Source organism: Ictalurus punctatus, chromosome 7 (genome assembly GCF_001660625.3).
Source record: "Ictalurus punctatus breed USDA103 chromosome 7, Coco_2.0, whole genome shotgun sequence".
NCBI classification, from domain to species: Eukaryota; Metazoa; Chordata; class Actinopteri; order Siluriformes; family Ictaluridae; genus Ictalurus; species Ictalurus punctatus.
The window spans coordinates 31,270,686-31,295,128 of record NC_030422.2 but is presented as its reverse complement, the minus strand read 5'-3'; the positions used below and the strand labels follow the sequence as shown (position 1 = coordinate 31,295,128).

The 24,443-nt window shown below is 38.6% G+C and overlaps 2 protein-coding genes across 3 annotated transcripts in view; both read left to right on the top strand.

Annotated features, from left to right (window-relative positions):
• LOC128633110 (carcinoembryonic antigen-related cell adhesion molecule 5) overlaps positions 1-8,483 on the top strand; it is a 31,374-nt gene extending 22,891 nt beyond the window's left edge. Inside the window, exons 2-5 of the mRNA XM_053681852.1 lie at positions 3,335-3,370; positions 4,001-4,270; positions 6,329-6,619; positions 7,913-8,483. Coding sequence (XP_053537827.1) covers positions 3,335-3,370; positions 4,001-4,270; positions 6,329-6,619; positions 7,913-8,202 — 887 coding nt within the window. The 3' untranslated portion in view covers positions 8,203-8,483. The remainder of the gene's footprint in view (positions 1-3,334; positions 3,371-4,000; positions 4,271-6,328; positions 6,620-7,912) is intronic.
• A 1,148-nt stretch (positions 8,484-9,631) lies between these two features.
• Positions 9,632-17,173, top strand: LOC108268217 (putative high affinity immunoglobulin gamma Fc receptor IC). Of its 2 annotated transcripts, none has more exons than XM_053681721.1 (10): positions 9,632-9,931; positions 11,084-11,359; positions 12,354-12,602; positions 12,711-12,818; positions 13,604-13,681; positions 13,845-13,895; positions 14,014-14,088; positions 14,509-14,592; positions 15,578-15,627; positions 16,027-17,173. In XM_053681721.1, the coding sequence occupies exons 1-10, from the start codon at positions 9,769-9,771 to the stop codon at positions 16,027-16,029; spliced, it is 1,137 nt and encodes a 378-aa protein (XP_053537696.1). In that variant the 5' UTR covers positions 9,632-9,768; the 3' UTR covers positions 16,030-17,173. The 2 variants fall into 2 exon arrangements, with proteins under 2 accessions (XP_053537696.1, XP_053537695.1); XM_053681720.1 differs by having other exon boundaries at positions 12,354-12,614; positions 14,020-14,088.
• Positions 17,174-24,443: the final 7,270 nt, after the last annotated feature.

Genomic DNA, 24,443 nt, shown 5'->3' with positions numbered 1-24,443 from the left:
ATGTCCTCAGCTGAACAGTACGCCGCTTAGGTCTGTTTTCTGCACAAGCTGTGAGCAGAATGCAGTCGTGTTGTTTAATCACAAGAATATATTTACTGGATCTTTGGCGTATAATCTGAGAACACACCATCACACAAACTGTTATAGAATTCACACCACAGTGTACTGTACAGGATCTGTACAGTCAATTAGAAATAAGTAAATAAGCATTATGAGTGTGTACGATTGTCCAGTGATCAGAGCAGTAGCTGGTTTCTGAGCATGTGCAGCTCAGAGGTGAATTTGCCGGCAGCAGGCGCGTGACTCCGCCCCCAGTAGCACCTGCATTTGGTTTGTTTCTGATAGGTTGTAAAACTGCAGTAAGAGCTTTGAGAATTTTTCTTGAGTTACAGAAAGTTTTGCAGTGAAGGAGAAAGTGGCCTCTATCTCATCCTTATAGTGGCAGCACAGTCTTTCTTCCTTTGGAAGCCATGTTTGTTTGTGTCTGCCTTTCTCTATGGCGAGGCCGTGATCACTGATCACCTGGAGTTTGTAAGGATCTGTCTCTGGGTCCGATAACTTTGTTTTTTACTTTCCCAGTGGTCCAGATATGCATTTTTATTAGATTTTATGATTTGGTTTATTCTAATTTGGTTTAGTTTAGTCGAGCTGGTCTGAAACTGATTGTTAGATGTTGGTGGGTTTGTGAGGTTCAGAGCCAGTTGACAGAGGGGACCGGTTTTAGTTCTTGGGTTTTAAGGGCATTGTTTTGAAGTGTATTAGAGGAGCTTGATTTTGAATATTTAGAAATCAGGGATATCTGTCTAATTCAGCTCTGCATGCATTAGTCGGTGTCCTTTTCTTCACTCTCAGAACGTTTGGACAGAATTCTGCATGTAGTGACTCTATAGAGTGGGGCTCACGTCCTGACAGAGTGAGCCCCACACTTCACATCAATGAAGAGCTATAGGCAGAATAATACTGTCAAATATTTTGCACTAAATTGTGATATTCTCTCTCTCTCTCTACAACACCTTTCTAAATGACTCCTCTCTGAATAACTCTTTCTGAATGACTCTCTCTGAATGACTCTCTCTTTTCGACTCCTTTCTAAATGACTCTTCTCTGAATAACTCTTTCTGAATGACTCTCTCTCTCTCTCTCTACAATGCCTTTCTAAATGACTCCTCTCTAAATAACACTTTCTGAATGACTCTCTCTCTCTCTCTCTGACTACTTTCTAAATGACTCCCATCTGAATAACATTTTCTGAATGACTCCTCTCTGAATAACTCTTTCTGAATCACTCTCTCTCTCTCTACAATGCCTTTCTAACTGACTCCTCTCTAAATAACACTTTCTGAATGACTCTCTCTCTCCGACTCCTTTCTAAATGACTCCCATCTGAATAACTCTTTCTGAATGACTCTCTCTCTCTCTCTCTCTCTCTCTCTCTCTCTCTCTCTCTCTCTCTCTGGCTCCTTTCTAAATGACTCCTCTCTGAATAACTCTTTCTGAATGGCTCTCTCTCTCCGACTCCTCTCTAAATGACTCCTTGGCGAGTGTCTCTCTCTCCCACTCTTTTGTAAATGACTCCTTTCTGAATGACTCTCTATGAATCCTCTCTTTATGCATTTATGTATCTCTCCCTCTTTATTTATTTACTTTATGTACTTATCTGAAAATGTGATTTTAACAATATAGCATCTAAGATGATACTGAAGACAGCCCACAGCCGCTCTGTGCATCCGCCATGTTTGAAAGGTCACAGTTCAGTTGTAATACAAGATTAAAGTGTGTTCTCGCTGGGTTTCTCCTGATAAAATCACATTAGTTCCATCTATTAAAAATTAACAAGCTAATTACTGTAGTAATGATTGCATATGACACAGAAGGGACACAAAAAAGTTAACCTATTGTATTTTCAGTACTTGTAGAGGTAAAGTTTTAAATAGATTTATTTATCTTAACAAGGTTTATTTCTTAGAGTGTTTCTCTTCTCTATGCTACCGCGCGGATGTGGTTTGCCTCAGAGTGTATATGGCGCTGGAGAGAGTCTGATTGAACCACACTGACACAAAGAGTAGGTTAAAGAGACTTCCATAGTTTATTGCAGATTTCACAGAGGTTTATATACAAATAGCCGTGCATAGGCATAGGTGTGGAAATAAAATGGCAGTTGAACTGTCTGCCCACGTACGTGAAAACATCTTAGGCAATACAAGAATGTACAGGTTTCTGAACATATATGGTATCTGTTCGCTTAACAGAAAATAGGAAGATCCCATGGTGACATTTTAACTGGCACGTACACAACCGACAGGTCTAGAAAAGTTCATGAGACAAAAACTAAACTATAACCTAAACATACTTATACATATCTGAGGGAATAGAGAATAGAGAGTTTCCAACACTCATAGAAAAGATTGAGTGCTTCATGGAGCGTCTTTATACTGGAGAGAATTTGTAAAATCTCTTTTCCCACAGGATTTAATGCAATCTTTACCAACCTGTCAATTCAGAGAATTCAGAACTGTTCATTTTACTTGTTTGTTTGTTTGTTTGTTTGTTTGTTTGTTTGTTTGTTTGTTTGTTTTGTTGCTGTTCAATTTGTAAAATATTAAACTAAGGTTAGGGTTAATTTTTGGATGTCTAAGAGAATATTTTTATAATCTCCAAGATGAGAGCAGTATGACCCTTAAACTGTGACTGTCCACTTTTGAGTGTGTTGGAGAGAAAGAGGAAAGAACATCAGATACAAAGTCTGTATGTACTAAAAGAGAAGTTAATGATATTATATACACTTCTATCTTTTTTTTCCTTGTAGTGTGATCTGATTGTAAGAACACAGGAAGTGTAGAGACTTTACCACACACCACTGCTCTGTCAGTCAGTCAGTCGTTAGAGAGACAGGATGGAGTTCAGTCCACTCGCTGTGATGCTCTGTGAGTAAATGTTCTCTTTGTGTCTTCATTAGAGTGAGTGGTGGGGTATAAAGTTGTTCATCTGCAGTCTGAATGTCCTGAGTGATGAGTTTATTGTGTGATTAGTACATGTGCAGAATGTTAGTGTGCAGTCTGTTGGTTTTGTGTCCCAGAGCTAAGTTATTAACACTTCAATAAAGTTAAATAAAGAAGAAAAACACTTTAATGAGCAGAATAGTGACATTTAAATTATTGTAGTTTTTGTTTATTTATTATTAAGAGAGCTTAGAATGTATTTCTTACAGATGGTAGTTTAGATTTCCTGAATAAGATTTAATCTTGTGGGTTCGGTGTCTAAAATGTGCTGTTTTCATTAATACACTGAAAATGTTCCATATTTACATCATGTTCTGTTTCTGTTCCCTTTTTAGTGCTGATTTCACTTATACCAGTGGCCCATGCTCAAGGTGATTTATATATAGTTTATCCTTTATACTGTGTGTATAATTTATTTGTTTTGGGGCTGAAAATCTGTGCACAATTGATTGTCACAATCAAATGTGTTGATTTACGTACATTCTATTTGAAAAGCAGTAAAATACACAGAGTACACAAATGATGCCCTGTCTGTGTTTTTGTTCTTGAAAACAATTTCCGATCTCTCCCCTGTGGAGAAGCAGTGTTTTAAATCATGTAAATGATGTAAATGATTATGTTCAGTAAACATGAAAGTCTATTTTCACACATATCTACTGTAATCTACCTCATCAGACAGTGATTTATCAGGAAGATGTTACTCGTGCCCCAGTAAAAAGGGTCTAGAGACGCCCCTGAATAGTTTTACGCTGATTAAATGCCTTAACATACTGAATATAAAACAGAACGAGTTTAATGACAGCAGCACATGGTAACAACTGACATAAATAGTGCTAAATAAAATGTCCCATGATGCCCCTGATTTCTTAATAGTAAGTAGGTTACACATATCAGTATCAACAAGTAATAAAAAAACATGTACTCATGCTCTGTCTAAATAAATGATATGTACACGTGGGATTAGTTTATGTAAGGTTTATTAACAACAGAATGTTTTATAGGGAGGCCTAAAGCTGTGGTGTTCATAACGCCTGATACACATGTGTTCATTGGAGAGACAGTTACTCTCAGATGTGACGTACAGGGAGGAAGAAACACTCAGTGGACATACAACTGGTATAAAAATAATAACAGACTCACAGACCGCAGAACGCAGGAGTTCAGAATCCGGTCTGTTCTACAGATTCAGCATGGTAACTTCACCTGCAGAGGACAGAGGAGTGACTCTCAGAGCTCAGAGATCAGTGATGCTGTTACACTGACTGTATCAGGTGAGGCTGTGGGTGTTTTTTATTTCTTATTTAATATATTAACATTATTTTTTCGGGTTTGGATTTTGATCTGTCAGTAACTGAGACCCTGTTTGTTGAATGTTGACTTTCACTTCCCTGTCTATTACACACAGATCTCTTTCACAGGAATCAGCATCATGTCTTGTGCAGGTCTTTATATTAGGTTTGCAGTATAATTGTGGTGAGTCAGTCTGATTAATAATACACAGCGAACATTAAGGAAGAAGGCAGTAAATCTCACCTTGTGTTGCCTCTGTCATTATCTGATTTATTATCTGATCATGTGAAGCATTGGATTTATAAGGTTTTATCTGAGAATTCTGTAATTTTGAGAGATTTTGATGATCAGCATTGTCCACATCAGTCTGTGTCTCATCACCTGAGGTAGAAGTCACTCACAGCATTTAAATACCAGCCTCATGATCTTCTCTTCACTTGACACTAACACCGCTGGGGAAATAATCCCTGATTCACTTCTGTTCTCTTCACTATGGTTCTAGTTATTAATGTCTTTGTATTGAGACATTTAAATGTTTTATAACTTTGTCTGTTGTCTGTACTAAATGTGTGAGCACTCCTCTCTGTTTTATGATGATGTGATGGAGCAGGAGCATCACAGACATTCTGACAGACACTATCTGATTACAAACTGAACTGATTAGACTTCTGTCTGTTTCTATGTAACTGTCTGTAACAAACTTCACAGACGGGCGAGGAGGAGGCAGGAACCGGCTGAACGTAAACATGAAGTTTAATAATAAACAAAACTCAAACATAACATAAAACACAAAAAACTGAACTCAAACACAAAGTGCACGTGCGTCTCTCTCCCTCTCTGGTGCTTCCAGCAGCTCCTTTATCGCTCTCTCCCACTGATTAGACAACTCAGTGCAAGGCGTGCGTCCTTGCAGCCTGGCCCCTCCCTCCTCCTCGTCACACTATCCAAAATGTTTAATAAAAATCTTTAAAAAGCACACTTAGCTAGAGAGTTTTTAGATGTCTTTTGTCATAGTGACTGTATTTACTGCTGTGTTTGTTAAAAGGAATCCTGACTATGAAGACTTGTAGGCCTTAACACGCAGTAATTGCCCTCTCCTACTAAAATACTTTGTTAGAAGCACATGAAATATGTTCATTACTTTAAAAATCCTTAATATTTAATACATATTTTAATCTACGGAGGCCGCCATTACGAGACATGCGCACTGCACTCTGAGTCGATGATGTGAAATGGTTGCACTTGAGCACTTAAAAGAATTAGCTGCTAGCCTCCGCAGCAGGAAAAGAACTCCACACTGTGCTGCTTTTGACTGTAATTTTCTAGTTCTTGTGTTCTGTGATACAGGGGATATCTGTAAATATAATCAAACCCTTAAGCATCTTGTTAGTGAGTTTTTTTCTGTCAATTCTCATAACGTAAAGCTTGTGTAAAATTAGCCTAAACCGCCGAGCCAACACATACCCAAAGTAAAATTAAAGCAGTTCTTGAACCATTTGGAGTACATGATCGCCTGACCTGTGCCTGTGTTCTGTTCGCTGATTTCCATTCATGATTTGGATTTGTCTGCCGGTCCTTTAAATGAAACGCCTTTAACTGCACTTACATCTTTCTCTACTTGCCATTTGTGACAGATGGACTGAATTGAAAATGATCATTAATGTTTCTCAGCTAGATCATTATGTTTAGATACAGAAGGCCTATAGATATTTTCTGGGGAAAAGTCCTCTGTCATGACCTTACTGTAGGAAGTTACCAATTTTTAAGATGGTGCTGCAGGATTTGTGCAGGATCCATCAAATTTCAATCCAAAATCAGAAAATACAGTGTTTTACACTTCAATCTAATCATGATTTTAGTTAAATGGAAAATATACTGAATACCAGCCGGGTAAGAACACGTACGAAAACGTCTTGTATCAAATGTTAAATCTAAATGTTTGTTTTAGACACAAAGCATATGTTAAAGCACAGTGAATCTACTGCTTATGTTGTAAAGAGAAAAGCAGTTCTGACTCCTTCATCATTTCATACCAACAGAAAAACCCACACCGACTGTGAGAGTGAATCCTCAGAGCTCCGTCTACACTGGAGACACCATCACTCTGACCTGTGAGCTGCAGTCGACTGGATGGGAGATTCAATGGTATAAAAATAATCAGCAGTTACAGCCTTTGACCACTGAACAAACATACACACTCAAAGTGACAGACGATAATGATGGAAAAACAGAGTACAACTGTCGTGCACGCAGGTTAAACTACAACTACAACTACAACAACTACTACTACTACACACAGCGCAGTGATCCTGTCAGGATTACAGTGAGAGGTATGTCATGATTTTTCCCTTTTTCACCACAGGTCTGTTAGAAGGGATGAGAAAGAAATATTGCTTAATTATTGTAATTCCTTGTTATTCCAGAATGTTCAAAATAATCTTGAAATACGTATGTTTTTAAAGTATTTGTCATTTGTGGCTGCTGCAAATGCAAAATATTAAAAGCATGTTATTTAACAAAGAAAAAGAAAAACAGGTCAAGCTTTAATTTTACATTTTCCAACATGGGAAAGTCTTCAGGACAGAGGAGTTTATGATTTGCAGTTTCCCTGTAACATGACAAGCTGTGTTTTTGTACTTCATTCATTAAAAGAGTGAGAGAAAAAATGAGAGGGCTGGTGAGGGAACGACTGTTTATAGCTGCTATAATGTAAGTGAGAACAGGAACTAACTTCTTTACAGACATTCCACAAAAATAAATCCAACTACAAATGTATGAAAAGTACAATGTGTCAGTCATTAATAATAATAATAATAAAATCATTGTCAAATTGCTGTGGTTTAAAAGGAATAAAACACATGAGGACATGCTGTTAAAGGAAAATAATCTGTACTTCAGGGTGGAAACAGTAACTCGGCTTCATAACACCTCCACATCACTCAGTATTTTTCAATAACAGTGTGAGACTGAGTGTTTTATTACTTACTTAAACTTTGTTAAAAGAAGGAAAAACACACAGAATACAGTACGTCTGAAACCAGAAACTCCAATGTGTGAGAAATGTAAGAAAGTATCTTCACTTCCTTCTTCACTTCCACTGGACTGTAGTATAACAGTATAAAGGGTTTAATTACAGTGTGTTGCTGTTGTGTGTTGCTTGGCAACCATTCTGCTAAATGGTGCTGAAGAACTACATTTCTAGGCAGAAGAAAGATTATTTGTTATCAGTTAATTATTGTATTTTGTGTTGCTGTTTGATTATGTTATGAAACCTTGTCAGGTATATGTAGTAACCATTTTCTAAAAGCAGTAAGTCCTACGAGGCCATGGCTTACAGTGATTTTAGAACAGCTAAAGCCTGATTTGCATGGTGCAGAGAAAAACCTAAAAAAAAAAATCTATGAAGAAAAAAAAGTTTAGTATTTACTGTGTAACAGAGAGAGCAAGGGCAGTACTGAGTGTATCTCCACAGAGCTGGCTATTACAGTTGGAACATCTTGTATCAAATGTTAAATCTAAATGTTTGTTTTAGACACAAAGCATATGTTAAAGCACAGTGAATCTACTGCTTATGTTATAAAGAGAAAAGCAGTTCTGACTTCTTCATCATTTCATACCAACAGAAAAACCCACACCGACTGTGAGAGTGAGTCCTCAGAGCTCCGTCTACACTGGAGACACCATCACTCTGACCTGTGAGCTGCAGCATTCAACTGGATGGGAGATTCAATGGTATAAAAATAATCAGCAGTTACAGCCTCTGAACAGTGAAGAAGCAAACACACTTAAAATGACAGTCGATAATGCAGGAGAAACAGAGTACAAGTGTCGCGCATGCAGTAGATACTACTACCGCTACTACTGCACAGAGATCAGTGATCCTGTCAAGATTACAGTGAGAGGTAAGTCATGATTTTTTTCCCTTTTCAGCACAGATTTGTTAGAAGGTGTAAGAAAATACATTGCTTAATTATTGTAATTCCTTGTTATTTTAGAATGTTCAAATGATCTTTAAATACAAATGTTTTAAAAGTATTTGTCATTTGTGGCTGGTGAGATCCAATGCAAAAAACTAAGAAAAATAAAGAGGTAAAGCTATAACTGTAAGATTTCCATCATGGGAAAGTCTTCAGGACAGAGGAGTTTATGATTTGCAGTTTTCCTGTAGCATGACAAGCTGCATTTTTACATCACTCAGTATTTTTCTATAACAGTGTGAGACTGAGTGTTTTATTACTTACTTAAACTTTGTTAAAAGAAGGAAAAACACACAGAATACAGTACGTCTGAAACCAGAAACTCCAATGTGTGAGAAATGTAAGAAATTATCTTCACTTCCTTACAGTCTAAACACAACATACTATATTAAATAGAAAAATAAGTAGTGACAAATACTATATATGGAAATATCTTGTAAATAATTATAACATGGTTACATGTGTGTAACTAAACACCTGAACTACACAAACTGTTGTAAAGTAATTTTTTTAAGCACAAATTTACAGTAATTAAAAATATAAAACAGTACACAAATCCTGCCCCATGCTGTAATTTTAATTATAATCTTTCATTTTAATTAATCTTTGAAAATTTGTACAAATTATCGTGGGTGTGAGTCATACTGAAACTGTTCGGAAGTCTGTTTTGAAGGTTTCTGTGGGAAAATGTGTATTTATAAATAGTAAACGTGACTATGTAATTTAGAGATATAGTAACACTCATCTAACTACACATTATTCATAATTTATCCATAGTTAGTGTTTGTAACTATTACTCACTCCTTAGTTGGTCTTTTGTAGTTAAACAGGGCTGTAAAATAAAGTGTTTCTGTAAGAAACCATGACAGCTGACAAATTATTTTGGAAATCACACAAAACATCAGTGGTGTTTTTTTTTGTTTGTTTGTTTGTTTGTTTGTTGTTGTGCACAACCCTGTTTCTTTCTTCTACCGGTGACAGAATCACAAATGTGGAAGGGCAATGATAATCATTAGTCCCATAAAGACTTCAGCCTACACTGTCCAGTACAGTTTAACTGGATCTATATGTGGTCTTTAAAAGACAAATAAACATTTAAGAGTTAATATTAATAGATATCAAAGCATATAAAAAATAAACAATTTATTTGTAAATTAGCTAATAGAGTTGATAAAAGCAACCTGCTGCATTCAGTATTCCACTATTCCTATATCATCATTATACACTCATGACAAAAAAAATCATCATGTGCAATTAGACATTCATGAAAATCTTCTTACTGTGTATTAAATAAATGTAGATAAAATGTGTTGTATTTCCTGTGTACAGAGAGACCAGGGGCAGTACTGAGTGTATCTCCACAGAGCTGGCTGACTGAAGAAGACTCAGTGACTCTAAGCTGTAAGGTTACAGACTCCTCTACAGACTGGACATTCAGCTGGTACACAGCTGTTCCCTACAGAGACGGCTTAACTCAAATAAAACATAATCATCGCTATATCATGTATGTGGAGCTCCTCTCAGACAGCAGCAGAGGATCTGGAGGCAACTACACTCTCAGTCCTGCTGATCTTAATCACACAGGAGTTTATATGTGCAGAGGAGAGAGAGGAGAACCAGCCTTACACACACAGTACAGCAATCCACAGCCACTATGGATCACTGGTGAGGAAAAATAACATTGGGTTTAGGTTAAATAGTAAAGGTGTGGATGTGTGAATGTAAGAAGAGATTCATGCAACATGTATTTATTAATAAGGAAGTTAAAGAGTCCTAAGTGCTGGTAGAATTTTCCCCTTTGTGGCATTGGTGAAAAAAGCCATGTGCTGTGTTTGTGTGCTGCCTCCGTCCCTCATCTAGTCATTGGTTTATTTTCCTGGAAACAAAGAGGAATAATGAGATGATTAAGGATTGAGGATCTATGGGCAGGAGGATTTTATTATAAAAGCCAGAAAAGGTCAAAGAGATGTGACTGAATATACAAAGAACATGTTAATAAGAAGCACAACATTCTGGGGTTGTTTGTTTGTTTATTTGTTTGTTTGTTTGTTTTCAGAAAGCTTGCCAGAAAGACAAGACCATGCCTGCTTCAGATTTAAACATGAATACAAACACAGATATGGCCATTAGGAGAACTACACAGTTGCAGATACAGATGGTGTCATTGTTACACTGTTAGTGAACACGATACAAATAGCAGAGCTGTAAAACAGGCAAGGGTCAAACACAGTAAAGTACAATATAAGAGAGCAGAGGGAAAATCCAAAAGAGGAATCAAAAGCAAAGGGTCTAAACACAGCAATGGCAATCACAAATTAAACATGGCTCTGAACTTTACATTGTGCAAATGCATGTGTGGCCTAATGTAATTTACAGTGAGGAAGAGACCTGGAGGTGGTGTGCTAGAGCTAGGCTAATACTGAGATGATGGTGATGTCTGGTGGTCATGTGATGTTGATGTGATGCCCTGATCATGTGCACCTATTCCTAGTTTCACCTCAAACTCTTTTTGTATTTATTCCCTCTGTGTTGTTCTGTGTCTTTGCTGATTTTTGTTCCTTTGCAGCAGCTGAAGGACTTTCCTGTGTTCCTAGTCCCAGTTTTCATTTTATTTCTCGGTTTTGACCTTTGCCTTTTTGCAGCATTTATGAGTATGGATGATCGTGTGTTAAACCTGTCTGTGTTATGACCCATGCTATGGATTGTGGCTTTGATTCCAGATTAATAAACATAATTCTGAATGCACATGCACTTGTATTCTCATTATATTCCATATTACACTTATTCTTATTTACATGACTCTCTTCTGTGTTTAAGGTGAATCTCCTCCAGTCTCTCTGATCATCAATCCCAGCAAAACTCAACACTTTACTTATAACTCTCTCTCACTGAACTGTGAGGACCAGATTAACTCTACTGGATGGAGAGTGAGACGATACACACACAGTGAGGGAGTGTTAGATTGTTCATGGTGGGGATCAGTTACAGGATCTACATGTAAAATCAGCTTCCTCTCCACATCCTACACTGGAGTTTACTGGTGTGAGTCTGAATCTGGAGAAAACAGTAATCCTGTCAACATCACAGTGCATGGTGAGTCTTCATGTAGTGTGTTTATTGTTAAAGGAGAAGGGAAATGTTTCATTACAGAATATTCAGAACTCTGAGTTTCCAACTGGGAGAACTGTTCAACAAGACACAGACATTATTTTGCAGACTGAGTAGAAGTACATGCTTACCGATACCCACACTGATAATGATAAGGACATGAGTAACTTACTGAGTATTAATCAATCAGGGTTGTCATAGAACATTTTATTTCTGTCTGTTTATGTTGATTGCTGCTGTGTACAGATAACTCATTGTGCTTAGATGATGTTTAATATGCTATGGTATTTAAACAGTGTCTTTAATAGAGAGTGAAGGTGGAACCTGAGTTGTATCAGTGAACTTGGTCATTAAAAATGCGTACAAAGGTGAAAGTCACAGCACTTCACTCCCAATCAAAGTGTAGATGGGGGGAGCGAGGGGAAAGGAAGTGCACATGGCTCAGTGCTGTCATGTGTGATAGTTTCTCTGCACACTCTCTTCACTGCTTCACTCTTACGAATACCTTTGTGCACAATTAATGGCACCTTGATTTCATTTTTAATGGCCATGTTCACTAATACTGCTCTGTTCACTCATTTGGGTCACCCTCACACTTTATTAAATATAAAGTGTTTTATTTGGTTACTCATGTTGTAGGAAGATGCTGTAGTGTCGCCTCTTGATATTTTCACAGAGCCCAGTTTGCAGTCTGTTTTACTTTGAACATTAATCGTGAAATACTTCCAGATCACTTTCATTTTGTCATCTGTTCATTAGCAAGACAATGTACACCTGTCTAGGCTTATGTCACATGGTAGCACATCCGATGTTGGTATCAGAGTTTGTTATTCTGTTTAAACAATTACCTATGATGATACCTGATACTAGTTCCAATGAATCCATAATTTGGACTGTGGAGACTCATTTATGCAGATTATATACAGATTAATTAGTGATATCATTTATTTTGCTGTACATGTGATTTTCTATGTTCTAGCTGGTGATGTGATCCTGGAGAGTCCTGTCCATCCTGTGACTGAGGGACATCCTCTGACTCTACGCTGTTTATATCGATACCCAAATTCCTCAAACCTCCGAGCTGATTTCTATAAAGATGGATCAGTTCTCCAGACACAGACTACAGGAGAGATGATCATCCGAACTGTCTCAAAGTCAGATGAAGGTTTCTACCACTGTAAACACCCAGAGAGAGGAGAGTCACCGAAAAGCTGGGTCTCAGTCAGACGTGTGAAACCTTGTGAGAATTTATTTTTATTCTATTCTCTTTTAAATAACACAGTTTATATGCACAGTGTTTAAATGTAATTCAGGTCTCTTTCTATCTTTGTCTCAGATTCTAGAGCCAGTGGTGGAACAGCAGGAGTGGCTGTGGCTTTGGGATTTTTGTTCATCGCTTTACTGATCTTAATGATCCTGCTGTGGTCCTACAAAAGAAAAAAAGGTCTGATAAAGGTTTTAGATATTTTATGTAAAATATACTCAGAATTTCTAAAGAATAACGCTAATTTTTATCTATCACAAAATTGTGGAAAAATAACTAAAGGTTATTGATTACAGTGTAAGAAACAGTTTAAATACAATGTAGATTATAAAATAAATAAAAAATAGTTTCACATACTAAATATAGAATACTATCTGTAATGTGGTAAATATTACATTCATATTATTTATATTATTATATTATTATTATAAACCCACAACCTGTTGTAAAGTCACATTTACAGCTAAATAACACAATTTCATAAAATATGGTAGAAGAGCTGATGAGTTTTAAGAAAATTCACTGTGATGAGAATATATGCAAATTCTTTTAAATAAAAATACCATACAAAACCTGCTACTAGCTTTAATCTTAATTGTAAGTTGTTGTTATTGTTGTTATTTTTTTTCTTTTTTATTTCAGTTAACTTATGCAAATTCTTAAATTATTTTGGGTGGGAATTACACTGAACCTGGTTTATTAATGAACTCTGCATTTTTATCATGTTATTAAGTTGTAAATATGTCTTTATTACAGGTTGTACAGTTCAGACATGTAGTTACACTCATCTACCTGCATATTGTTATTAGAATCATATCATAATTAATATTTGTATCTATTCCTACTGTATAATTGATCTTCTGTAGTCACTCTGTTTATTACACTGTAATCAGCGCTGTGTAAAATAAAGTGTTTCTGTTACCATTTACACCCTGTTCAGATGTAGAATCTGTCTCCCTCTATAGAAAATCAGACATCAGAGCAGAATCAGAGCCGGTCAGGAGCTGAAGACTCTCAGTCAGGACACACACCACTTCAGGCTGGTCAGACACTCTGTCAATCACTGTTTATTTCTACATTTATTAATCATCTCTGTAATAAATATAATTCAGTAAATTCATTTGATTTGTTTGAAATCTGTTATGTTTTGTAATCTACAGTCACATTTACAACAAGTTCAGTTCATCTTCATTCTGTTTTCTGCAGGAAGTGAACACATTTATGCCGCTGTAGATCAGACAGATACGAGTGGAACAGGTAGCTTTATTTCATTTCAGACGTTTCCTCTTGCATTAGGAGAATTAATTATAGATTAAGTCTATACAGTAAAGTACAGAAGTGTCTTGTAGTGATTAACACACTGCACTGTGTTCAGGTGAAGCTGCAGCTGAGAGCAGAGAAGCCATTTACGCACAGGTCACGAAGAAAAAGAAGACAAACAGGAACAATGGTAGAGTATTTTTAATGCTACAGCATTTCATGGATTTAAGTATTCTTTTAATGTATTCTGAGGTCATCACCTACAATTTTCCTCCAGATCAGACGAATCAGTTCCATCACAGCCTCCATTAAAAAGCAGGCATGTGTTCTACATAGCACTAATCATAAAAAAAATTATCGCATTATTTTTTATTATCATAAAAAAGTTATCACACATTGAAAAGATGCCACATGCTGAATGATAAAGGAATCTAAATGAAGTAAACTCTAGAGATTAAAGATCTACTCTTAAAAAAAAAAAAAAAACAGCTAGGGTTCAGTGTGGTTTTGGCACGAGACTGATAATGACTTATGTTTATGTGTGTGAGTTATAATTGATGTATTACACGGCTAAAGATCATTGGGATGGTTTTGTTCTCTGCTGCTGCAGGTGCTGATGCTGAACCCGGTGTTACCGATGTGACTTATGCTGAGATTAAACTAAAACCAATGACAAAAGCAAAGAGAATGAAAGGTAGAGTAAAATATAGAATATTTATTTTGTGTCATGGATCACTTGCACCCTACTCGTTTTATTTTTTTTATCACACTGTTGTGCTGTTGTAGGGGGAAACAACAGGGTAGTGTGAAGTGGAGTTCCTGTTACAAACCCAGACTTTTAATTTTCCTATAGTAGTACATCCCCAAGTGTTGTATTCCCCTTACAGCACAGCAATTTTTAGCAACTACATGCTTTAATTAATTAAAGAATAACACTTTATTAATTTATAGTTACATTCCATGTTGTGAAAGCAAGTTAGTTCCTGTTCCCTCTTATGTTACAGCAGCTATAAACAGGCGTTCCCTCACCAGCCTAATAAGTTAATAAGACGACAAAATGCAGCTTCTCATGTTACAAAGAAACTGAAAAGTGTAAACTTCTCTGCCTTAAAACTTTCCCATGTCAGAAAACTTAGTTAAAAGTGCTGATTTTGGAGTCTGGCTCAGTGGTTAAAGGCTCTCGGTTACTGATCAGAAGGTCAGGAGTTCAAGCCCCAGCACTGCCAGGCTCCACTGTTGGGCCCTTGGGCAAGGCCCTTAACCCTCAGTTGTATAAATGAGATAAATGTGAGCCACTCTGGATAAGGGCATCTGCCAAAAGCCATAAATGTAAATAAATATAGAACATCTCCTTATAGAAAATGAATATACTGTACACTTTTCTTTGTGTTTTAAATCTATTTATTATTTGCCTGATATATGTTCTTCCACCATACAAGTCCCTGTGAATGAGCTGTTATGATTATGTATTAAAATGAGCTTTAAAACTCCTTCTGACTTCTGACATTCAGACTTGAGAATTCAACAGTGCTGCAGTATTTTGTGTTTTTTTTTCTTTGTTTGTTTGTTAGTTTTTGTGGGGTTTAGTTGTTGTTGTTGTTGTTGTTGTTGTCATTTTTGTAATTTAGATAAGCTGTATTTTTTCATTAATCGAGGATTTGTTTCTTGCTCCCACCTAGAAAAGGCCGCTGTGGGTGATGACACTGTGTACTCAGTGCTGCAGCAGAAGGTAAAACTCATGACATTTATAAAGTTTAAAAGGCAATCCATACACCATGAAGAAAGAAATATGTTTAAAGGTGCATTGGGTAGAATTGGGCCACAAGCACTTACAAGGTGACCTACAAAACACTATAATGATCATGTTTTATCCTTGACCCTCATATCCATATACACAAAGTCCCACTTCTCAGAATCTATTTTGGCCGGAAAAGTTAGTTTGGTAGCCGTTTAGGCAACTTTCAATCTTTCAATTTCATCTTATTCTACTTGGACAGTTATGATATACAGTAGTTGGATATGAACATGCAACATCCAAACTATTTAGTAGTTTATACCATCATTGATGGCAATATCAGGAGAAATGTATTTCCAACCATATTTATGCAAGCTTTTTTTCTCTCTGCAGTGAGCCATATGTCTGTGAACACTGATGAAGCAGATGCTCCTTGTTTTCTGAGGCCCAACTTCTGCAAACCAGAGAAGATGGCTGAACAAATATTGCCCATCTTTTATGCCAAGTTTGCAATGGTATGGGCGCTTGTACAGTATCTGGACTTCCCGCTGGGTCACAAACAGGGCCAGCCTGCCTACAGCTGGGGAGCATTTTGTCCAAAGTGGTGGAATGGGACGACTGCTCAGTACAGCAGAACTAAAAAATATATGCTTGGTTTGATTCAGTTGCACAGCTATGCAAAATGAAAGGGAAAATTAAATACATAAAAGTTTGGACGAACAGAACCTTCTCTTGAACTACTAATTTCACCTTGTTGTATGAAGACTCCAGTAAATGCCTAAACGTCTAGACTGCACTATTGCATATATAACTGTACTGTTGTGTCTTTAAGAACGCTTGAGTTAGTCCTTACAAGAAATGAACACAGTGAGCATATTACTCCATTCTGTCTCAATCTAATTTGGCAGCCTTTTAAATTCTACATTGACTACAAAGTTATTTTTATTACATTTATACTGTATCTCCAAATGGTCTCACTTTGGCATACCTTCTTTTAAAAGCAGTATACCCCATCCAGCAGGCCAAGGGTTAACCCTAAGGACCACTTGTAGCTCAGTTGGTGGAAATGTTTGTGTTATATAGCTCCCAAACTCTGGAATAGTTTTTCAATCTATGCAATTTCTATATGCAATATCTATATGGGTTTTTTTTTTTTTTAATAGAGATATTTTATAAAGGTACTTGTTTAACTCTTGACTGTTTATTGTCCATGTTTATCTTGTTAAATATACTTCATGATTAGTAGTAGCATATGTTTACAGTTAAGTCATTACAGTTTTTCACAATTGCTAACAAGCATTTTTTGGCTGCAAGTACACTTTTTAAAGAATTTGTTAGAATTACAGTGTTTATTATGGAACAAACAATAGAACGAACCATAGTGAGTTTGGGTGTAAACAATTATCACCCATGGTGTGTGTAGTGATATACAGTAAAAAATATATACTATATATTTGAGTTGGACATATCCTGATAAAACAAACATATCATTATCCAAGGCATTTGTGCAGGGTATAAATAAAGCCTTCATTTTAAATAATTTTGGTATTGAATTAATGATGCAATTTACATCACATGCAATTTATAACATATCTAAAATTATTTTGTATAGCATGTATTGATTTCATAATACATGGTGGGTGTTTCTCAGCAAATTGTTTACTTATTTATTAATGCATTTACCTATAATTATTGTAATTGGGTAATTATTAGGTGAAACATTTTCCTGTTTTTTTTCATTAACATGCATCTGTCCATTACATCTGTGCATTTTAAATTTGGTAGTATTTTCAATTTATACATTAAATAAAATCATTTAACCAGTCACTCGTGTTATGTCACTTGTTACACACGGGTCTACTTCAGTTTGTGTAGAAGAATATTATCAGTTTCAAAACCAATTTATGAACATTAAGACCAAATCAGATCATACACAAAAGTTCTATAAAGGCGGCCCTTGATTGAGTGACAGCCCAGGAACCGGTGGAGAATTTTAACATCACCATTTGACAAAGCAACCTCAACACAAATGGAGATTCTCCAATAAACTTTCAAAAACTGAAAAAAAAAAAAAAATTCCAGTACAATAAAAGCTGTTAAAATCTTTGTTAAAAAAGAAAAAAAAAATAAACTAAACCATCATTTTATTATGTAGTGATTTTTTAATCCTTTAACTGATTAGCAAGGATGTGATTAGCAAGTTTAATCTACAATTATCAGCAATCAGAAATGATCATAATTGCACAAATTGCTTATAGCTTATAACGTCTTGTTTCAATTAAGCTGAGATAAACTAAAGACCTAGAATGACATCTAAATTTTCTGGCTAATGGGGCACAGTGAGATGGGTAAGGAAGCTCATTTCCATTAGGTAGAAAAGAAAAAAAAAAGTTTCTTTGTTTTTGACAGTGAAAGTATGTTTAAATTTTGACTTATTATTTCAAACTTTTATATGATATGTCTATGTAAATAATTAACAGTCATGAGATAAATCCGAAGTCCGACTTTTGAGAGACTAAGTACAAATTCTGACATTCTGTTGCTGCTAAAAATAAACCAAAACAACTTATTCCATTTTTTTTCTTTCCTTCCTGGCAGAAATGGGCTTCCATATTGTGGACCCACTAGGTGATGAAGATTCCTTACCTTTTAAAGCAAGGTTATTCCCATGGAAAAGATGTGTGGTTGCCATGTTACAGCACCCAGGGTCCACCCAGCTTACATGACAGATTACTTAGGCACACTACCTGGGCACAGTATTGATGTAGCAGAATTTTTCCGAGTTCAAGAGGCCTTTTATAAAAGGGAAAAACCAAGATGGGAGAAGGAGTGGAAATTCTCCCTAATTCGAGGCAATCAGGAGTGGCTCGACATGATGTACTGCATCAGGGGGTATATCAAAGAGGAGCCTTCCCATCAGGCTGGAACCATCTCCCACCGTCCTGCTCCACTGAGGACGTCGCTCTGCCATCCTGCTCGGCTGAGGACGTCGCTCAGACTACCTGCTCCACTGAGGACGTCGCTCTGCCATCCTGTTCCGCTGAGGACGTCACTCCTTTTCTTTGCTTCACGCCGTACATTGCTCCGCGTTCCTGCTCCATGGAGGACATCGCTCCCCCCTCATGCTTTGTGGAGAGCGTCGTTCCCCCCCTGCTGACCTTGCAGAGAACTTCGCTCCTCCCTATGCCTCTACCTTGAGCTATGTTGCTCCAGCTGGCTGCGCAGTAGCTGCCGTTCCACAGAAGAGACTGCCCCACACCTAAAGTTCAGAGAGCATGCCAAGTTCCTGTCTGAGGTCGACGAGATGGCCTCCCAAGCCATGCTCTTGCTAGAGGTCAACAAAGCGACTTCCTACGCCAAGTTCCAGCCTGAGGTCATCGAGACAGCCAACCAAGCTCTACTCCTGCCTGAGGCAGACATCACGACCAACCATGTTCTGCTCACAACTGAGTTTGCTGACACAACCAACCAAGTTCAGCTTTCAGAGTCGACGGTGAATGGTGTTTAGCCTCCTTGCTTGACTGAGGACGTCGCTCTGCCATCCTGTCCCACTGAGGATGTTGCCCTGCTATCCTGTTCCGCTGAGGACGTCACCCTGCTATCCTGTTCCACAGAGGACGTCGCCCTGTCTTCCTATCCCACTGAAGCTGACAACCGTGCCATCTGGACAACACCTGCCTCTGGGCCTGAGGGGTTGTGAAGACATTCTAATCTTCAGCTGTCCAGTTTGGGTGAGTTTGTGCCCAGGATAGCCTCAAATTCCTGTTCTTGTCTGACAGGAGTGGAACCCAATGTGATCATCTGCTGTTGTAGCCCATCCACCTCAAGGTTCGATGTTTTGTGCATGTTGAGATACTTTTCTGCTCACCACAGGTGTATAGAGTGATTATATAGGTTACTACAGACTTCCTGTCAGCTCAAACCAGTCTGGACATTCTCTTCTAATCTCTTTCATCAACAAGGTGTTTCAGCCTGCAGACCCTCCGCTCACAGATGTTTTTTGTTTTTCACACCATTCTGTGTAAACTCTAGAGACTGTTGTGTGTGAAATTGTCAGCTGATCAGCAGTTTCTGGAATACTCAAACCAGCCCATCTGGCACCAAACACCATGCCTTGTCAAAAATCCTAGAGATCACACTTTTTCCCCATTCTTATGTTTGATGTGAACATTACCCGAAGCTCTTGACCTGTAGCCGCATGCTTTTCAAGTTCAAGTTCAAGTGGTTTTATTGTCATTTCAACCATATACAGTTGGTACAGTACACAGTGAAACAAAACAACGTTCCTCTAGGACCATGTTGCTACACAAAACAACACACTGACCTCATGTGATGACTCAAAAACTAATAAGATCCACAAACATGCTACATAAAGTGCACGTGCAGATGTGTGCTAACAACACAGGAGAGTAGCGTACTACTAAAACAGGACAATAAGCACAGTATGTGACAGTGTAGCGCTGAGCAGTACACAGTTTTAGTGTGGAAGTGTCTGATATAACAAACAGGTAGTGTAAGATAGGTGCGAAGGAGTAAAAATATCATTTAAAAATGGTATAAATATAAACATAACATGCTAAGATTGAGTATTCAGCAAATTAGCTTATACCAAATATGAACATTGCAGTTATTGTGGTAGCAGCCAGGTAAAGTGTATGTAAAGTGTATATAGTGACAATAAATTAGATACTATATTTTTATAATACAGTAGCAGCAAAAAATGCAACAGTGTCAGTGCAGGAATGTGCATTTCAATGGGAGTTGGATGGTGTTCAGTTCAGAGTGTGTGTGCGTGTGCGTGTGTGTGTGTGTGTGTGTGTGTGTGTGTGTGTGTGTGTGTGTGTGTGTGTGTGTGCGTGTATATCAGTCCAGTCTCTGAGTATTGAGGAGTCTGATGGCTTGGGGGAAGAAGCTGTTACACAGTCTGGTTGTGAGACCCCGAATGCTTCTGTACCGTTTTCCAGACAGCAGGGAGGGTGAAGAGTGTGTGTGAGGGGTGTGTGAGGTCATCCACAATGCTGGTGGCTTTGCGGATGCAGCGTGTGGTGTAAATGTTGGTGATGGGGGTGAGAGAGACCCCGATGATCTTCTCAGCTGTCTTCACTATCCGCTGCAGGGTCTTGCGATGCGATGATGTGCAATTTCCGAACCAGACAGCGATGCAGCTGATCAAGATGCTCTCAATAGTTCCTCTGTAGAATGTGGTGAGGATGGAAGGTGGGAGATGGGCTTTCATCAGCCTTTGCAGAAAGTAGAGAGGCTGCTTGGCCTTCTTGGCTATGGAGCTTATGTTGAGGGACCAAGTGAGGTTCTCCGTCAGGTGAACACCAAGGAATTTGATGCTCTTTACGATCTCGACGGAGGAGCCATCGATGTTCAGTGAAGAGTGGTCGCTCCGTGCTCTCCTGAAGTCAGCAAGCATCTTTTTTGTTTTGTCCACATTCAGAGACAGGTTGTTGGCACTGCACCAGTCCATTAGCTGCTGCACCTCCTCTCTGTATGCTGACTCGTCGTTCTTGCTGATGAGACCCAACATGTCGTGTCATCGGAGAACTTAATGATGTGATTGGAGCCGTGCATTGCTGCACAGTTGTGAGTCAGCAGAGTGAACAGCAGTGGACTGAGCACATAGCCCTGGGGGGCGCTAGTGCTAAGCGTGGTGGTGCTGGAGATGTTGTTCCTGATCCGAACTGATTGAGGTCTCCCAGTCAAGAGGTCCAGGATCCTGTTGCATATAGAGGTGTTCAGGCCCAGTAGATTCAGCTTTCCAATCAAGTGCTGAGGAATGATTGTGTTGTTTGCTGAACTGAAGTCTATGAACAACATTCGAACGTAGGTGTCCTTCTTGTCCTTGTGAGGGCCAGATGTAAGGTGGTGGCGATGACATCATCTGTTGAGCGGTTGGTGCGATACGCGAACTGCAGTGGGTACAGTGAGTGGGGCAGCAGGGTCTTGATGTGCCTCATGACGAGCCTCTCGAAGCACTTCATGATGATGGATGTAAGTGCAACGGGACGGTAGTCATTGAGGCAGGACACTGGAGACTTCTTCGGCAAGGGGATGATGGTGGTAGCCTTGAAGCACATTGGAACGATGGCGCTGCTCAGGGAGATGTTAAAGATGTCAGTGAAAACATCTGCTAGCTGATTTGCACATCCTCTGAGCACTTTGCCGGGAATGTTGTCTGGTCCAGCAGCTTTCCGTGGGTTGACACTGCGTAGAGTTTTCCTCACGTCAGCCGTGGTTAGAACAGCAACTGGTTGTTGGGAGGAGGGGTGGTCTTCCTTGCTGCCACGTCATTCTGTGCCTCAAACTGAGCGTAGAAGTTGTTCAGCGCATCTGGAAGGGAGGAATCACTGTCACAGGCGAGTGATGTTGTCCTGTAGATGCTGATTGCCTGAATGCCCTGCAACATACGCCGAGTGTCGCCACTCTCCGTGAAGTGACTGTGGATTTTCTTGGTGTGTGCACGCTTTGCCTCTCTGATGTCCTGGGACAGTTTGGCCCTTGCTGTTCTTAGGGCTGCTTTATCACCTACCCTGAAGGCGGAGTCTCGGATCCTCAGTAGTGCTCGCAGCTCCGCAGTCATCCACGGCTTCTGGTTGGATCGTGTGGTGATGGTCTTGGAGACGGTGATGTCATCAGTGCACTTGCTGATGTAGCTGGTCACTGACTCAGTGTATTCCTCCAAGTTGGTGGAGTTGCTGTCAGTTGCAGACTCTCTGAACATGTCCCAGTCAGTGTGCTCAAAACAGTCTTGAAGCACAGAGATGGCTCCTGCTGGCCAGGCTTTCACCTGCTTCAAAACCGGTTTGGAGCGTCTGACAAGCGTTCTGTATGCTGGGATTAGCATAACAGAAATGTGGTCTGAGTAGCCGAAGTGGGGGCGGGGCTCCGCCCTGTACGCCCGGGGATGTTTGTGTAAACAAGATCCAGCGTGTTCGCCCGACCCCATGCTTCATAAATGAGCAGCGAAAAAATCCAGTCATTGTGATTGTCACATTGAATTTGGTGTTTCGGTTTCTGCTCTAGTTGGGCTGAGTGAGTTTAAACTCTGAGGGAGGAGGAGGTGTGTTTCTGTGTTACATTCACATTACATTTAAAATATACAAGAAAAGTAATGCTGATACTTTAGCATATGATTGGGAGAAGCTGAAATTGATGCCATAAATTTCATACCATAAACAGAACAAAGCCCACTGCTTTAAATACTGATGACCATGTGAGATACTCATGATGTTAATAACTTATTATTAACATTTATGATGTTACCGTACCCAAGAGAGTAGTGAAAAAGTCCCTTTTTTGTACTTCCCCATTTGTGGTTTTGCTAAGACGCATCTTGTGTGGTGCAAGTTTCAGTTTGAACTTTTTTTAAACACACATTACAGGCACAGGATGTAGCTCAGTCCACTCCCTGTCAGCATTGTTAACTCTGTTAAAAAATAAAGGTTTAATCCTTTAAACAGTCCTCTGGACATTGACTCGTAAAAGAAAATCAGGATTTTTATTCAATATGATTGAATACCTTTAAGAAATCCAGGCTGGAGACAAATTCTTATATTTTAGAAATCTAAGTCACCTTCTTTTCATCTGCATTTTGATTTCTTAAACAGTGCAAAAGGGTAAAAAGAAAATCCCAATTTGTCCTAACAACCAAAATGAAAGCACAAACACGTTTGCACGAGCCAATTGTGCATTTCGATGCTCTTTTATCCACCACATGGTTTTAAAAGACTGAGTGCCCTCTACAGGCACAATGTCATGTCTGCATTCATTTATGGTGGACTTTCAGCACTGTAAAATCAGAGGAGAGTAAAGAGAGAGAGTAGAACTAGGAGTTCTTATATACCTGCTGTGGAAACACGGTTAGAAGTGTAGAAATGCTCACTAAAATTAAATTATGTGAAATTAAATAAAAATGTACAGTGCATGTCTGAAGCCAGAGAACTCAAATGATCACTATAATAAAATCTTATATACTTGTAGCATTAAAACTATGTAGATTCACTTAAAAAAGTACAAATTCCAATACTAATAATGTAAATATTAATTATAACATGTGGTAAACACAGATTGTAACATGTGTGTGACTAAACACCTGAACACCATAACCTGCTGTAAAAGTCACATACAGCTGAATACAAGTATTTCATTTTACGGTAGAATATTTAATGCATATAAATAAAAATATCACAAAACCTGCCACTGGCCCTATCTTCTAGAGAGCAGAGAACCAGCCTGTCACCCTGTTGTGTTGAAGTGTTTAATGTAGACAATGTTAAAGAAATACAAAATATCAACGTAACACAGCATGTATTTTAATATGTGACATCATGACTGAATTCTCAAACCAGAAACTGTTTTGAAGGGAAAATTGTCTACGAAGGTGCATAATTAATTAGACTGGTTTTATAGGGGGCGTATGATGGTACAGCAGGTAGTGTGGTCACTTCAGAGCTCCTGGATCGATCCTGAGCTCAGGCTGATGTCTGAGTGGAGTTTTGCGTATTCTCCACGTGTCCGTGTGGGTTTCCTCCTACTTTTCAAAAACACATGCAGGTAGGCGGATTGGCTACTCCGAAATACCCCTTGGTGTAAATGGTCCGCACTTATATAGCACTTTTTTAACCTTAGCTGTTCGAAAGCGCTTTACACTGGTTCTCATTCACCCATACACTCACACACCAATGATAGCAGAGCTGCCATGCAAGGCACTAACTTGCCATCAGGAGCAACTGATGGCAAGTTTGTGGCAACTGATGGCAACTGATGAACTGTTCAGTTCAGCGTCTTGCCAAAGGACACTT